This window comes from Chelonoidis abingdonii, chromosome 4 (assembly GCF_003597395.2).
Source record: "Chelonoidis abingdonii isolate Lonesome George chromosome 4, CheloAbing_2.0, whole genome shotgun sequence".
NCBI lineage: Eukaryota > Metazoa > Chordata > Testudines > Testudinidae > Chelonoidis > Chelonoidis abingdonii.
In genome coordinates this window covers 124136618-124153828 of record NC_133772.1, presented here as the reverse complement: position 1 = coordinate 124153828, position 17211 = coordinate 124136618, and the positions used below count along the sequence as shown (strand labels likewise).

At 43.3% G+C, this 17211-nt stretch overlaps 1 protein-coding gene across 8 annotated transcripts in view; it reads left to right on the top strand.

Annotated features, from left to right (window-relative positions):
• ITPK1 (inositol-tetrakisphosphate 1-kinase) overlaps positions 1-17211 on the top strand; it is a 237205-nt gene that overhangs the window by 193649 nt on the left and 26345 nt on the right. For all 8 annotated transcript variants that reach the window (XR_012655830.1, XR_012655832.1, XR_012655831.1 and 5 more), the window contains 3 exons: positions 10438-10536; positions 12975-13015; positions 16433-16598. Coding sequence is in view for 5 of the 8 variants with exons in the window: in XM_075065650.1 (XP_074921751.1) it covers positions 10438-10536; positions 12975-13015; positions 16433-16598 (306 nt within the window). In the remaining 3 variants the exon portion in view is untranslated. The remainder of the gene's footprint in view (positions 1-10437; positions 10537-12974; positions 13016-16432; positions 16599-17211) is intronic.

Here is a 17211-nt window from a genome sequence, read left to right as displayed (position 1 = left end):
TACTCCATGCAAAATTGCAGCAGTAATAGTTTGAAAGTTGGGGAATCCAACCCACAAAGCTAAGTATAACTCTGCCGTCTTGTGTCTTTGAATTATGACACCAAATTCAGCCTTAGTGTAACTCTCTTGCCTTCAGTGGAGTTGCATCATAGAATGAATTCGGCCAATATCCTCCTTAATTCATTGTATTAATTAATAATGTATTTATAATATAATCTGAAATTTCTTATGTAGCCTTGCAGTAAGGTGCCGACCATACCGATCTTAAGACTTGACTTGATTTTTAAGACTCAGTACTATTACAAACCAAGGTATGTTTGAACAAAATCTGTTCTGCTGATGTTGAGTTGTGCATGCATAGAAATACTAAGTGGAATTTATGGAACAAATATGAGATTTTCGGAGTATTTTTTAACACTGCTCAAAAATGGCTGAACAGATTTTTCTGAAACTTTAAAAAAAAAAAAAAAAATAAAGCCTCTTGGCTTAGGTGTGACTTCTTAAATTTTATTTATTATTAGGTATCAGAGGGGTAGCCGTGTTAATCTGGATCTGTAAAAGCAGCAGAGAATCCTGTGGCACCTTATAGACTAACAGACGTTTTTGGAGTGTGAGGCTTCCGTGCGTGAAATACCTCACTTGTCAGACGAATGTAGTCGGAAATTTCAGGGGCAGGTATATATACATGCTAGCAAGCAGCAGAGATAAGAATTATTCATCAGGAGGATGAGGCCCTGTTCTAAGCAGTAGAGGTGTGGAAAACCAAGGGAGGCTGAAACTGGTTCTGTAATTGGGCAAGCCATTCACAGTCTGTCTTCATCAGAGCTGAATGGTGGCTGTATGTGACTGCAAGACAACCCAAGAAAGAACCAACAGACTCCTCTGCATCACATACAGCCCCACGAAAACCCCAACACATCATCAGGGATCTACAACCCATCCTGGACAATGAATCCAACATTCACAGGTCTTGGGTGGCAGCAAGCCTTGCCCACAGACAACCTGCCCAACCTGGAAACGTATCTCACCAGCAACTCGCACAGCCCGTACCATAGTAACTCGATAGCTCAGGAAACCAATCATGCAACAAACATGACTGCCCAACTGCCCCATATCTACAGCAGTGACACCATCGACAGGACTAAACAGAATCAGCATACCAATCACTGGTTCAATTCACTGCATGTCAACCAATGTAATATACCACCATCATATGCCAGCAATGCCCCTGGCTATGTAATCGTTTGCCAAACTGGACAGTGCACTATGGAAAAAGGATAAATGGACACAATCTAGGATATCAGGAATGGCAATATACACAAACCTTGTAGGAGAAGCAACTTAACCTCCCTGGAGCCACTAACTTAGTGGACCTTAAGGGCCATTCTGGAAGCAAAAAAAACGTCAGGACCAAGAACTCAAAGAGAAACTGCTAGAGCTTCAGTTCATTCTGCAAATTTTGACACCATCACCTCTGGACTAAACAAAGATGTGAATGGCTTGCCATTACAGCACCAGTTTCTCCTCCCTGGTTTTCACACACCTACTGCCTAGAACAGGGCCTCACTCCTCTTCTGAATTGAACTACCTCGTTATCTCAGCTTGCCTGCTAGATATATATAGCCTGCCCCTGGAATTTCCACTACTGCGTCTGATGAAGTGGGTATTCACTCACGAAAGCTCACGCTCCAAAACGTCTGTTAGTCTATAAGGTGCCACAGGATTCTCTGCTGCATTTATTATCAGGTCCATTTTTATAGCAGAAATCTTATAAAACTTGTTTTACAATTTAAGAGATAAAATTCCTGTTATACAGAAATACACAATTATAAATTGACCTATGGAATGCCTTAAAGCTACATTAACAAGACCTCCCACCAGTCTTTCTTCTTTGTGATACTGACTACATATTATGGTTGATGCTTTTCGTCTTCTCCTTCTGTCTTTTTAGTTGATAGTGTCAATTAACATCTTTCATCTCATGTTGAGATCCAAGCTTCTAGTTTTTCTTGCATTTAGATGTGTAACATGTTTATTAGTTGCCGTATCAAAACTCTACACAATATTAAGATTTTCTTCTCCTTCCTCCTGTCTGTTTTACTAATTTTGATATCTTAATTTTGAGTTTTACTTTGACTGTTGTTGAAGTGATTTCTCCCTTTCTTAATATTGAAAAAAATTTACATGAAAAATTCCATTTGAGAAAGCTGTGAGCAACCGCAAAAGGGGGTGTTCTGATGAAAGCTGGTTTTCAAATTTAACTATGCTGTCACTATAGTAAATATATAATAATTCCAGGTATTCTGAATGATGAAGAGACTATCATATAGCCTATGTCTACACTGTAAACACCTGCTGCGGGGCTCAGGCTACAGGGCTGTAAAATTGCAGTTTAGATGTTCGGTCTCGGGCAGGAGCACAAGCTCTGAGACCTCGGGGAAGGGGAGAATTGTAGAGCCCAGTATCCCACCCAGCCTGAACATCTACACCGCAATTTCACAGCCCAAGCCCAACTCCCCCTGAGACGGGCCAGCCACAGGTATTTAATTGCCGTGTAGACATACCCTTGGTGGTTTAAAATGAGAAACCCTCAACCTAAAAGTGAACTGGCTACTAACAAAGGAAATCTGCTAGATTTTTTTTTCCACAGTTGAAAGTGAACGTCAGGGGAGGGGGGGAAGAATTTGTTGAAGTTCATGTTTCCTCCCTGTGGTGCATTAGGACAATGACGCGTGGCACTGACTAGATCAATAGCTGCATGTCCTTCATAGCCCCATGGGAGTGGAGTACAGTTGTGCCAGTCTGTGAAAGTGATAATGAAATGCAGCTTACTGGAAAACTCCAGGTTTAAGCTTACTGAAGTCACAGGGCCAAGATTCTGTCAATTTAAGGAAGGGCTTTTCTCTGGTAAAGATTGAGGATTCAGGACTGTTGTTCCTTTTAACAAAACTCGTGATTGTTACTTTTGTTTTGGGAGCCTTTGAGAGTGGATGAATTGAACCAGTGGTACTTAGTTATGGAAATTGCTTATTTATTGTAATGATTGTTTACAAAGAAGGCCAAGACTTCAGGAGCATTCTCTTTATTGTATATTGTGTGTATTTTATCATACAGAAGTAACGCACTCTATTTCTTCAAAGCAGTCCTCACAGCTTCTACAGCCAAATGTAGAGTCTCACAGGGAAGCTGTTGCCATCTTGATAACTAGCTAGAAGAAAAGATGGTAAATAAGCAGCACCTAGCTCTTTCAGAAAGGTGGATTCTGTAAATAAATAGTTTGGCTCTCAGAGTTGTGTTACAGATTTAGTCTTTCTGATGGATCTGTAGGGATTAGTTTTTGGCAGCTAAAATCCACAAATTAAAACTCGGCAGTGTGTTCATTTGCTGTAATAACCTTAGTAATGATTTGCATTTCCATAGTGCCTTTGATCTAAGTAGCTCAGAATTTCAGGAGCCCTTTTTAGTTAAGCTTCACAACACCTATGAAGTTATTTAGCCAGTTGCACAGTGAAGCAGTAGTGTTGCTGGGACTAGAACACAGGTCTCCTGGTTCTCTATTCTATTCTTTAATCACTCGGCAGTGAAGATTTAAGGGAAGCTGTTGTGACTGTGGGTCTGGATGCTGGAGTCCTGAGCGTTAGTGATGGTGGTGTCCCAGTGTGTTATTTCCAGTCACAGGCTTTGCAGTACCTTGATAGGAAATCCCTGGGCTTTAGAAGGAGAACTAATCCTTTTTTGTACTTGGATTGGGATAAATAAAGCCACTTGGTTGCACCTTGTATGGCCATGTTGAAGCTTTCAGTGTGTTTGCTGGAGGCTCCCCCTGGTAGAAAGCTATTCTTCTCTTTTAAAAGATACTTTACTGAAAGTTTCAGAAGGCTCTACAGCCATGGCCCAAGGCCCAAGGGATGTTAATTGTTCTCATCCTAGCCCGACTTTTCTAGACGTGATTGTTGGATGGGACTCATGTTGCTTCCAGAAATAGTTGCTCCACACGAATGGAGAGAATGGGTAGTAAGAACTTTAGGGTAGTGTGTGTCTGTGTCCACATTGCCATCATCTTAGTCTACAATATTTGCATTCTGCTGAATTTTTTTTTTTTTAACGTGTTGATACTTTGCTTCACAAATCTTAAGGATCATAGAAGTTAGAGAGGGAAATGACTTATTAGTTCATCTATTACCTTCTCTCTGCCAACCCTGTCCTCTACAATATATCATCTGGTGCTTTGTCCAGTGTAATTTTTATAGTCCCAAGCGTTGAGACTTCCACCACATCTCACTGCCAGAAAAAAAAAATTTCCTGACCAATATTCAATCTAAATTTTTCTTTTTTATTAATTGCATTTAATTGCTTGTGGCAGGATCCTTGCATGTCACCCAGAATAATTCCCTTATTGGTGTTTATACCCCTCTGGTTCTCTGTCTCCCCTCCACTCCTTATTTGTTGCTTGGCCAAGTTATTCTTTTACTCTTTCTTCATAGGTCAGTTTCTCCAGCTCCCTGATCATTTTTTGGCTTCTGCGTGAACTGCCTCCAATTTTTCTATCTTTCTGAGAAAGTGATGCCCAGAACTGAGTGTCAGATTCCAGGTGCAGCAGTGCCATAGAGTACTACATCGTCACTTAGTGCCTGTTCGTATATGCCGCCCGCTTTTGCAAACACACTTATCACCTACATTTGGGTGAGCATAACCTTGAGTCTGGCCTGCATCCAAAGTGGGAAGGGTGGGATCAAGCAGTGGTTCTCAACCTATTTACCATTGTGGGCCGCTTATGCAGCTCTCTGTGTGTTATGTGGGTTGCATCCACACAATATATATACTACCTGCATGGCCCTGACGATGTCATGTGGACCAAAGCTGTGTGCTGTCACATGGGCCGCAGGTTGAGAACCCCTTGGGTAAAGCAGTGGAAGGAAAAGAAATAAGGATGAAAAGAGACTGGGACAGAGAAGGGAAAGGGGGGGGAAGGGGGAGAGAGAGAACAAAATAAAAAAATGGGGTGGGAGAGGGAAGCAGCCCTATCAGAGCAGAATCTTGAAGAGAAAGAGGAAGGAGGGTGGGTAGAGAAAATATAGTCTGAGCAAAAGCAGATGCTGCAGAAAACATATCAAGACATGAAATGAAAAATAAGGACAAAGGGGGGAGAGAACAAGAAGGCACATTGACATTTCAGCTCTGATTTAATGGTGATGCTGTTTCAAATAGCAACAACAAAAATTCTAAAACTATTTCCAGCACTGGATTGGATGCAAGACTATCCATCTCCCCCTTTAGATGTAGTGCAGATGAGCCTCTCAGGTTTGATCCACGATATATTCTTTTTCTTGCTTTGTTTCTTTTTCTTTGTTTGTTTTAAGTTGACAGATACACACCTGGGGTCTCTGATCTGGCCAAGTTGTATCCTGGTTGTGTTTCCAAATTCAGATCTCTGCCATAGGCTGCCATTGTACTAAAAACAAACAAAAGAGCCTTCTGTAATGTCCAGTTCAGAGTGAGTAAAAATAGGGCTTAAGAGCTTAATGAGTCTCTTGCATCATAGCATTCCTTAGATTTTTAAAGAGATCTCTTCACTGATTTCCTTGCTTTAGTAAATGCTAGGGAAAGATATTGTTAACAATTATGTTTATCAGGGATTGAATTAATTACCTTTTTCTTTGATCATTATTATAAATAAATTAGCCCTGAGGATTTCCAGGAGAAAAGAATGCTGGATTGTAGTTCCCCAGCAGTCAGTGGTTAGTGCTTAACAATATTCTGTAGATATTGAAGCCAGTAAATATTGTTTAGGTTTTGTAGTAAGAAAATTGAACATTTAGAAATGCTTGCTCCTTATTTAACAGCTCTGCTCCCTCTTGCTTCAGTTATTGTAAGTCATCCATAAACCATGGTGATGTGCATGGATGGAGCTGGAAAATGGGACATATGCCTACACAACAACTAGACACCCAGGGCTGGGCTGTGACAGCCGACTTGGGCTCTCAGGGCTTGGGCTGCGGGGCTGTTTCATTGCTGTGTAGACTTCCATGCTTGGGCTGGAGCCTGAGCTCTGGGATCCTGCCATTTGTTCAGTAGCAGAGGACAAAAAATTATACTGTCCTTCAAAACCATCAGTATTTCTGCTGGATGACCAATGCTCTTCCTTATGGTCTGATCAGAGCTGGTTGACATTTTTCCTTGCAATATTTCTTTTGATGAAAAATGGCCTTTTTTCCATAAACATTTTCATTTCTTTTAAATTTTTCAGTGTGCAGATGAAAATATAAAGCTGAAAATTGTTTGGCTTTTGTAAACCACCAAAACAAATGGTTTTTGTTGGGGGGGAAAAAGGAAAATTTTGATTTTTTTTTTTTTTTTTTTTAATGTGCAGCAAATACTTATCATTTCCTGACCAGCTATAGTTCTGATAATTGAATCTTTATGCATGATTGGAGGCAGAAAGATCCCACTTTGACTTTAAAATCCCAAGCTGAGTACTCAGGGCTGGCATTCAGAAAAATCACGTGTATTTAGCCATTGGGAAAGGGTGAACATGGAATCCTCCCCAGATCTGCCATTGAAAAACATTATTTGGCAATCACATTTTAAAGTGAAGCTCTAATCTGAAAAGTGACTGCGTAAAAGTGGCACCATCTCCTGTTATCTGTGTGTACTGAGTTATATCTACTCCTTTCCTGACAAAAATAAATGTAACATAACTACTTTTTACTTCTATTAGACATGCAGAACTAACACTGCTCTAGAAGAGGTGAGGTAGGTGTGTGTACTGGGGAGGTGGCATCATCTAATAGAAGATCTCAAAGCACTTTAAAAACATAATTACTTAGTCCTCAGTAGACCTCTGTGAGTAATGCAAATAAATATTATCCCCTTGTTTACAGATAGGAGCAAATAAGGCCCCAGTGTCACAGAGTGACTCCATGGCAGGGCCAGGAATAGAACACAGGATTCCTGACTCTCATTCCTCTGCTCTAATCTCTAGACCAGTTCTTGTTATGGCCATTTTTGTCCCTCTTGATGGTGGTTTCCTATGGCAACCAGAAACCATTTTTTGACTGAGAAACAGTGACAGCATCCAGTAATGCTTGATTCTGGAATGCATTGCCACGGTGGGTTAAATCCGCCTTGGGATGCATGTTTACACAGAGTTTGGCTTATATGACATAACTGGGTCTCTCAGTTTGAAGCTGATGTGAACCAGAATTGAGATCAGCCATCAAACACTCAATTTGCATACTGTCTCACATGGGTTCTCATGCTGAGCAGCTGTGTGGAACCTGTTTTCCCTCTGATAACAGAGGCCAAAGTTGAGAAAGCAGGATGCTTTCATCAGAAAGGTGCGGCGCATTTGTGCAGCCCCAGAAAGAACAGTAATTGGTGACAAGCAGCTGTGTTTTTGGGAAGAGAAGAAGCACTTTTAGAATCTGCAATGTGTGCAGTTAATTCTGAGAAGCAGGTTTCTGTGCTTTAGGCCAGGCTGGGATCCTAAGCTTGTAGGGGAAAGTGCTTTCCCACTGAGTTATAGGTCTGCTCCAATGAATTCAGCAGGCACGAATCCTGCCCTTGATGGTGGTGTGGGTAGGGTTGGAGGTTTACTGTCATCCAAGTCAGCAACTTAGAAGCATCAGGACCACTCTGAAGTTCCAACAGTTTTCATTTCCTCTTTCATTCTATGTTGATCCAGCCGGTCCTTTTAAACACTGAAGTCAAAGAAATTATAAAGACTTCTCTCTTGCCCCCTCCCCACGTGTCATATGACTGGCAAGAACACTGCAGTGTACCAGTATCAATTGTTAATTAGCGTGGGAAATAAATGGAAGGAAGCGAGATAGAATCCTATGTCCTTTTGAATATATTCACTGAAGGCAAGAGTTATTTGTGAGCTTCAAGCATACGGGTGGGAAAACCGCCTAAGACAAAGTTGTTCCCACGTGTCCATAAACTAAATCTGATTACTCAAATTAATCCAAGTTAAGAAACTTTGCTCTGGCAGAAGCTTGTAAATATTACAGTACCTGTCACTTTTGGATGCTGTTTTCTGTTTTCATAGCAATGAGCTGAAAGCTTTGAAGTGTGGGAAGTTTTGTTATGACTTTTAGAAATTGACCTCAAAACATCAGTCTTCTTATACATCTGCTCTGTTCAGGCTACATGAAAATAGACCCTTGATTTTTCCAGGCGAAAACTTTTTATGATAACAGCATGGTTTAATGGTGAGAAGTATAAACCAGGAACTTCTGAAGTGTAATCCCAGCTCCAATGCCCACTCTCTCTGTCGGCTTTAATGCTTAATTTTTCCCATTTGTAAGCTGGTGGTAATGTTATACCTATCCTCAAAGAAGTAGGAGGATTAATTTAGTCAATATTTGTAAAGAAATTTCCAGATGTAAAGCAACATGTAAATACTAAGAATTACCATGCTCATCTTTTAGACTATACATTCTTGAGGACAGAAAATGTCCTTTTATTCTGTTTGTACAGGGCCTATGACAGAGACCTCAACATAGCTCTGAGCTATCACAATGATAAAGATAAATAGTAATGATTACATGTTAGTTTCACTTACTGCCAAGCCAAATTTCTGGTTGATCCAAAAATGTAAATTATTTCTGACAGACATACTGGTAACAATTATCTTTCTCCTCCTCCTCCTGTGTTGGTCTCCAGCTGATATTTAGAGGCAAGTGAAGCCCTCATTATTGCTGTTGAACTCTACTCTTTATTGTCACTTTTTGTTTGGTTGTGGTTTGTTTTTGTTTTTTAACCCTCCTAATTAGCAGTACTTAACTTTGGGTTTGTCTTTAATGCAAAGTTAACAAGTTATAACTTGAGTGTTGCCCCTAAGTCAACTTCTAGCCATACACAAAAGCTTTAACTCAAAGGGTCGATCTTCACTGCAGACTTAACCCAGGCTCTTACTTCCATATTGTCCCTAGCTCCTATCCACACACTCAACCCTGTTACCTGAGTGTGGTGGCCCTTTCAAGTAGGATGATGTGAATTGGGTAGAACAGCCCTGAAATGCAGAGTTCAAGTCCTGATCCCAGGCTGAATGATTCTGGGACATATTTTATCCTGGATTCCCTGCAGCACTGCTCAGTGCTTGCCCAAGGCTCAGAGGCAGTGCCAGCCTCTTGCCAGTGGTGAGAGGAGGGCTGAGGTGGACCTTAGCGCCCCCACCACCATCCCCACAAGGCCCGAACCCTGTTCATCCCCTCCCACTAAGGCACTGCCACCAGGCCAGAATCTGGACCTGAGCAGTAGAAAGAGCCACCCATGCTCGGTGGAAAGAGGAGGAACAGGGGCAGGCCTTGGAGGCAGCAAGGCTCCTGCAGGTGTCTCACTTTTGCCTTTTGAAAACATAGTCACTATGCTTTCAACCCAGGCTAGCTGTCTCATCTGGTGCTATAGGCTAAAGCCTGTGTGCTGCTTACACATGGGCTGGTAACCTGCCACGTTGCAGTGTGGATGCAGACTAATCAATTCTGCCACTACGAGTCCCTGCCTTCCCAGAACCCTCACTACCCCAACTCCCACCCCCACGTTCCCAGAAGGACAGACAAGTTCTCACACGATTCACTAGGAAAGAATCCTAGAGAGGCTCGGCTTACTGCGATGTTAGTAACCAGGGGATATGACCACAGAAGTCCTACAGCAGCAGCGAAGATACAATCAAGTTGACATACCAAAGTCTGGCTTTGCAGCGTGGCTGCTCATATGTTGTCTAGGCTAACGTGGGTTCTTGTCACCTGAAGTGAAGATAAGGCAGTCACTTAGACTCTTGAGAATTTTACCGTAAAATAATAGATTGTGACACAAGATTTGGGCTCTATTCTGTGCTGTGTCCTTGGGTGAGTGATATGCAGCTACATTTTCAAAAGTGAGCAGTGATTTTGCATGGCTGCTTGTGAACATTTTGTCCTTTCATTTCTGTTTCCTTCGAAGAGGGTCTGTAAATTGGGGTCTTTATCCATTCTAATGATCCCAGAGTCCCAAATCCATGTTTGGCGAATGATCTTACAAGTGCTTTGCTTTAATCTCTTAAAGCTTGGCTACATTAGAAATTTCAAAGCGCTGCCCCAGCAGCGCTGTGAAGTGTGAATGTAGTCAGAGCCGCAGCGCTGGGAGAGAGCTCTCCCAGCGCTGCTTGTAAACCACATCCCTTACGGGTGTAGAGTGCAGCACTGGGAGCCGCGCTCCCAGCGCTGCCGCCCTAATGACACTGACACTTTACAGCGCTGCATCTTGCAGCGCTCAGGGGGGTGTTTTTTCACACCCCTGAGCGCGAAAGTTGCAGCGCTGTAAAGTGCCAATGTAGCCAAGCCCTTAGTGGAATAACTAGGAAAGAAAACAGCTACCGTGGAGAGAGCCAGTAATGACCTGAACTGGGAGGAAAAAGCCCCAGATTTTCATTTGACTCCTCTTTTTGTCTTGCAGATGAGAGAATCTGTTCACCACCCTTTATGGAGCTGACAAGCGCCTGTGGAGAAGACACCTTGCAGGTCATAGAGAAGAATGGACTAACGTTCCCATTCAGTATGTAAACAGGCTTTTTATCACATATTCTGAATTTTTGTCCTTTAAGAGCACTGTAACCAATGTAGAACTGGATGTTTCTTCATCAGGGACACTAGAATCTTTCTATAATGAGCACCGTTAAACTGAACAGTTGGTATGTAGAATATCTCTCCCCACAAGCTTCTGAAGAGCTCCCGATGGATGTTCTCTACCTCAAACACTGCACTGCAATAAACAAAACCACGTTCCTGGGGAATGCTCATAGTTCTAACATTTATACTGTTGTCTTGAACCTCCTCAGGAGATTGCTCCCACCAACCATGCTCGCTATTTTTTCCTCAAGAGAATCATTTTTCCCCTACCCCAAAATCCAGACTGAAAATGTGCCTTTTAAATGCCAGGAAATTTAAAAAAAAATAATAAATTGTGTAAGGCAGGGTTCTGCAGCCTCATGCAACTACGGTAAGCTGATTGTTCAATTGTAACAGACATCCACATTGAGACTTTTTTTATTCCTTTCCTCATTTGATCCCATCAGTGTAAAATGAACAGAAGTGTTGTCTGCTCTGGGTCTTAGCCTCCTGTATTAGGCTATGGCTACATTACGAGGCTTTTAGCAACACAGCTGTGCCACTACAGCCATGTCACTAAAAGGCATGCAGCATAGCTGCTGATTGTTAGCCGAGAGAGCTCACCTGCCAACAAAAAACTTCCACACCCCCCCGCTAGTGGCAGCGGCTTTGTCAGCAGGAGAATGCTCCTGCCGACAAAGCACTGTTCACACTGGCACTTTTCGTTGGTAAAAAATTTTGTTGTTCCGAAGTGTGTGTTCTTTTAACACCCCTGAATGATAAAAGTTTTGCCGATGAAGTGCCAGTGTAGACAAACTCTTAAGCTGCAGTACTTTGTTTGTAAGTTACTGGGGTAAAACAATTGTTGTATTGCCTGGCTGCCCTCTTCTCACTGAAATGCAGATCTCATGAAGTTATCCTGTGAAGCAACACCCTATAGCCAGCTGAATGATTTTGACTCCCCAGGTCATTCACATTATAGACTGGCTAGCAGCAGTCTGGTTCTGCAGCACAGAGGTGGTCAAACTGCACAGCAGTGGTTCACAGCCACTCGAACTGCAATTTTGCCAACCCCAAGGTTCAACAGCCAGAAGTCAGACCTTCCCCCCCCCCGCCCCTCCCCACCCTTCGGCGAGCCCCCTCCCGCATCGGACGGGGGGAGGGACGTGGCAGCAGCGGAGGTCTCCCCGGTACTCGCCGCTGCCACTCGAGCACGTTGCTCCAGCTGCCTCACTCCCGCTATAGCCGCGCATGCGCCCGGCCGGGTGCCTGGTTTCCTACCCCCCCCCCCCCCCCCCNTTTTTTTAGAGAGAGATTGTTGTGGGTTTTTTTTGTCTGTCTTTTGATTATTATTTTTATCTCCACCTGCCCATCCCCAGTGTGTATGTGTGATGATGCTTAGTGTTGTCCACTCTCTCAATTGTGCTAAGGAGAATCCTCTCTGTAGGAGCTCCCACACCCTGGCCAGCAATTATTTCTACCCTATCCCTCAAATCAATCCTGCCCCCCCGAGCTCCCACATCAGTTCTGCCCTTGCAGCTGCCTATCACATCAATTCCACCCTTCTAGCCTAACTTCTGCTGCTCCTGCAGCTCCTGGGTTCTTCACCCCGCTCTTCCAGGTCTGGGGGGTAACTGCAGCCGGTTCCTCCCCTTCCCCCTAGTCAAGCCTGGTGGTGTAGGGGTGGAGAGGGGGAACAGAGAGCAGGCTGACCCACTGTTCACAGCTGGGCAGAGGGAAGAAGGGAGTGGAGCTGCTGTGAACTGCCGAGAGCACTTTCTGCTCCCTTGTGTGAGAATGGATTGAGCTGGTGAAGAAAGGGAGACAGAGCTCTTCCTGCTTTATGCACAGTCCTGGCTGGCTGCTCTTCCCCAGAAAGCAGCAGGCAAGTGGGGAAGGCAGCCATGCAGAGCAGGTTTGCACAAGAAGACTGGAGCTGTTCACATGATTGCCAGGCTGACTTGAGCCTTGGGTGAAATCAAGTGACTCACAAAGAAATCACAAGAGTTATGAACACTGGCACTACTATTTCAGGCATTCGTAACTGGTGCCTTGTGCTACCTTCCCCTCTGAATGATCAGCTTCTGTGCTGAGCCCTTGGTGCAAGTGCTGCCTCCTTCTCCTGTGTGCTCTAACCCAATGCATATCACTCCAGTTCCAGAATAGCAGTTAAGAGACACGGGTCTGGAGCAGTCCAAACTCCATGGCAATAGACAGCACATAGAGCTGAGACAGCGAGCTCTAGCAAGTCTACCTGGTGCCACTGAGGTCTTACCCTTGTGAACTGCTATATGGGTTGGGAACAGGCAGTACAAAGAGTTGTGTGTGGCCCATTTCGCTCATTCACTCTCTCTCCCTTTTTTTTCCCCCCCTTCATTTACACAGTTTGTAAAACCAGAGTGGCTCATGGAACCAACTCTCATGAGGTGAGTAAAAGACCTCTGGGGCTTCAGTCAGCTTTATCCCCTCCTGACTGCTAATGGGTTGGTTGAGAGCTCTACTGTGCAATAATAGAATGATTGTTATCCCCCAAGCTACTTCCCCTCCGCCCTTACATTTCCTTACTTCAGATACCTTTTGTAAGGTTACCTGGGCTCAGTTTAAACAGGGCTTATCGCCCTTGAGCAGAAGTTCCATCTCTAGCAACAGAGTGAGGCAAGAGCTGGGCTTGTGAGGCCTTCCTTCTTCAGTCTGCCCTTTGGTGGGAGATCAGGCCAACTGGGTCTTCTCCTCACTCACCCCCCGTCTCTCAGCTCCATTGTGTGGTTCTGATGGTGAGAATTGGTTCTGAAATGTTGAGCCTTTGATCCTCTGTTTCTAGGTAGAAGGACTGCCCAGTTTCTTCTCTTCAGTGAGATGGGCATGGGGAGAAGATGGGTGAGGAGGAGCAGCCCTCTCGTACTCCTCTTCATGGCAGGGGGAAGGAGAAGGGAGAAGCACGTAGGGACAGAGCCACCCATAGGCCCAGTTCTCTTCATAAGGTGGGAAGGGAGAGTGGAAAGGATTGGGCTGGGAGAAGCATCTTCTTCCCTGTCCTTTCAGGGAGATGGCCACAACTGAAATGACTATTCCTGATGTAAGTGAATCTCCTGTGTATTTAGCTGGCCATAATTATAGGGAACCTGAGGTGAAGCACCTCCACCTTTTCCAGAATCTTGGGAACAGAGGTCGACATAAACCCTATTTCAACTCATTCTCCTGTAGCTTTCTTGCCTCCCTCCTCCTCAAATCCCAATGTGAGAATCCAAGCCCTACTCTCTGTAAATACATATTTTCTTTCATTCGTTCTTTCGTTATTTTATTCACAACTTATCTATGGCCGCATCCAAGTTTCCCAACTCCTCCTAAAATCTGTGCATTACTGCAGCACCTTCGAGAATGAAGGGCCCTGGAGTGAAATACAGATCTAAAGGAACAGGGTACCTGTTGGTAAAATGAGGAGTGACCAATATTCACTGTTAAAGAAATTCTTATTTTTCAGTTGGACCATGCGCCCTCTTTTATAAAGACAAGGCACATAGGTCCCTTGGGAGATTAATTAAAGGATTGACTGATAGCTGCTGGCCTCTCAATTTTTCAGGTACTGTTCTTTTGGAGATGAGAATCCTGTGACTCTGCTGCTGGTTCTCATGTAACTCCCACCTGAAATGCACAAAGCTTTCAGTGCCTAATGAGTTAGCATGGACTTTCATTACCGTGCTAGGCCCCTCCTTGCAATTCTTATGAAAAGTACTGACTTATTTAAGTTTTCTGCTTGAACCCCAACATCTGCAAGATTTGATGCTCAAATAGAGTTGTATTTCTGTGGCTTTTCATGGGAGCTGATTATTACTGCACAGGTTGGTGTCCTCAGCGATGCCTGAGGTCCTGCATGACACTTCAGTCCCTCTGGAGCAGAACCATTGTTGAAGTTGCCATGTTCCCCCAGGGGTGGTATTAGGGCTCATTTACTGTCAGACGGCAGTCTGTCCTATAATAGCCACATGTGGAGAATGGCTGCTTCAGAAACATGGCATGTTGTATTTGTTGAAAGCGCCTGATGTGAAAGCAGCATGTCCAGTGACTTGAGCACAGGACTGGAAGCAAGTAACTGTAGTTCAGTTGTCCTCTCTGTGGCCTTAGGCAAGATGCTTAACCTCTGTGTACAGTATTGGGGTCATGTCTAGAGGCCCCATCCAGCTTAATTACAGAAGCCGGCTTGCACAGGTTATTAACATGTGCATATTGGATATGTGCTGCCAAATAGATAGCATCTAGCAGAATAATGATAGAGTAAAAAAAAATCAGTTGCAAATAGGCATTGGCTGCATGCACTGACTTGCACTCAGAAAACGTTAGAGAATCTCCTGATTGTGTATGCATGCAGAAAATTATGTGATCTCATATGGTCTGCTAGATATAGAAGAGAACAGAATAATAAGCAGATAGCTAGAGACCTTTAGTCATAAATATATAGTCATCCCATTGCTTATTTGACTAAAAGTATTACTTTTTGTTGAAATATTTATCATCTTATTATACAGGAACAAACTAGAAAGCTAACATGAATTCAGAAAAAGCTCCGCAAACTAAGAGTACAACATAAATCAAACTGACAGGGACACATAGAGGAGATAGAAAGTGTTCCATGGTATGCAATTTGTAAAATCCCTCTGGTTAGCCTGACTTTGCTGAGATCCAGTTAATTGTGGAAAGCAAGAAAAGAGGCAGAGTTTACGGAGAGAAACGTCTGTCTTTGAGAGGGATTCAGAGTCAGGGCTCATAAGCTGTGTCCTGAACTCTGCCATTGTGACCTAGGACAAATCACTTAAACTCTCTGGGCATTGTTCTGGATCAATTTGAACTCAACAGGAAAACTAGTAGTCCCTCTTCAAAGTGACAAGATCATGGATCACTGCAGCTGGGTCTTTGCCCTCAAAGAGAGGGCATAGTCTTCAAGCTAATTAAAAGTGTGAATAAGCATTTCTGGCCAGTGACTTAATCAAGCTGCCCAAGCGTGGAACTGTGTATCATGTGATGTGGATTCTGCTGGCTCTTCAGAGTGTTTCATTTTACCCATCAGCATCCCTTCCATCTTATATGGGCTAGATTTGAGCCAGCCGCTGTTCATCGTTGAGCCCCTAAATGACTTTCTCTGTGGCATATTTCTTCCAGTCCCTGTGTTATTCATTTAAGGGGGCTGTACGCTGTGGGTGATGGGATGAAACTGAGCCAAGGCAAATGTTGGCTGAGCATTGCCTAACAGAGAGGGCGGTTAGAGTCTGAAAGAATCTCTCAGTGAAGTGGCAGAAACCCCAGCTGCTTGCGAGATTTAAACCTGGATCAAACCAAAAAAAGAACCGTAGGGAACAACTTTCATTGGCAAAGAGGGTCAGGATGCCCTAATGCATCTATTTCTTCATATCTCTGATTCCCTGTATAATCTGATGGGTATTTTCCAGGTTCTGTCACTCAGATATTTTATTGATTTTAAATTAAAAATGAAATTGGGAATGTTACATAAGTAACAAAGATAAAATGCCATTGTACATGTTAAAAAGAATCTTAATTTAAAATGATGATGTGTGCATCTGAAAGCCATGCCGATAACACCCTCAGGGACTTAGGCTTATTGCAGCAGTAAACGTAATAAAAGAGAAGCTAGCTGCTGAGAAGGGATTTGCACTTGGTTTGCAGCAGTAAATGTCATAAAGAGAAGCTAGCTGCTGAGAAGGGATTTGCACTTGGTTATTATCCCTAGATAGATTTTTCCCAGATCACATATTTCAGCCAGACAACAGAAAAATGTGAAATAAATGAAAGCCCATATCCTTGTGGAGAACTATTTGCATTTTGTGTTTCAGATGGCAATCATATTCAACCAGGAAGGCCTGAAGGCCATCCAGCCCCCCTGCGTGATTCAGAGCTTCATCAATCACAACGCTGTGCTGTATAAAGTGTTTGTGGTCGGGGAATCCTACACTGTGGTAAAAAGACCATCTTTAAAGAACTTCTCGGCAGGCATTTCAGGTAAAGTGCCCGTGTGCGCCAGCTTAACTGCTAGCATAAGCTCAGAGGCCCTTGGCAGCAGAGATCCTGAATGAAAAATGTTTTTGAATAGGCTGCTAAAATTAAAACATCTGCTTTTTACATGTTGTATTTCCTCCTCTGTGTTATTTCAACAGGAAGGGAGATAACTCATCTGCTCTGGAATACATGTGAATAGGGTTCTTATAGTAAATGTTTATGTGAAATTAACCTGAATCTTACCTGTTAAAAGCTGTGTTTTATGTCATTGTGGAAGTGGTGAAAGCTCCTTTACTAGAAACTCTCTAAACACTCAGTAGGTTCATTTGTCATTTACTCTTGAGTTATAATTGCAAGATAGAGGGAAATTCCTGGATTCCGTCATTTTGGGACTTCCTGTCCCTGTCTTTACCATGTTCATTTTTTGTTTGTGTTTAAAGTAAGAGCAGTTGAGTTCTCCCATGCAGGAGCCTCTTGGTTTGTTCATGTAAAGGCTAGTTCTTGACATTCTCAGCGGAAATACAGTTGATCATTTTCATTTGGTTCTAGCTGGCAACTATTTTGGGGATAAGCAGAGTGGAGCTGCTGGGCTAGTGGTCCACCTGTAGTTATCAAC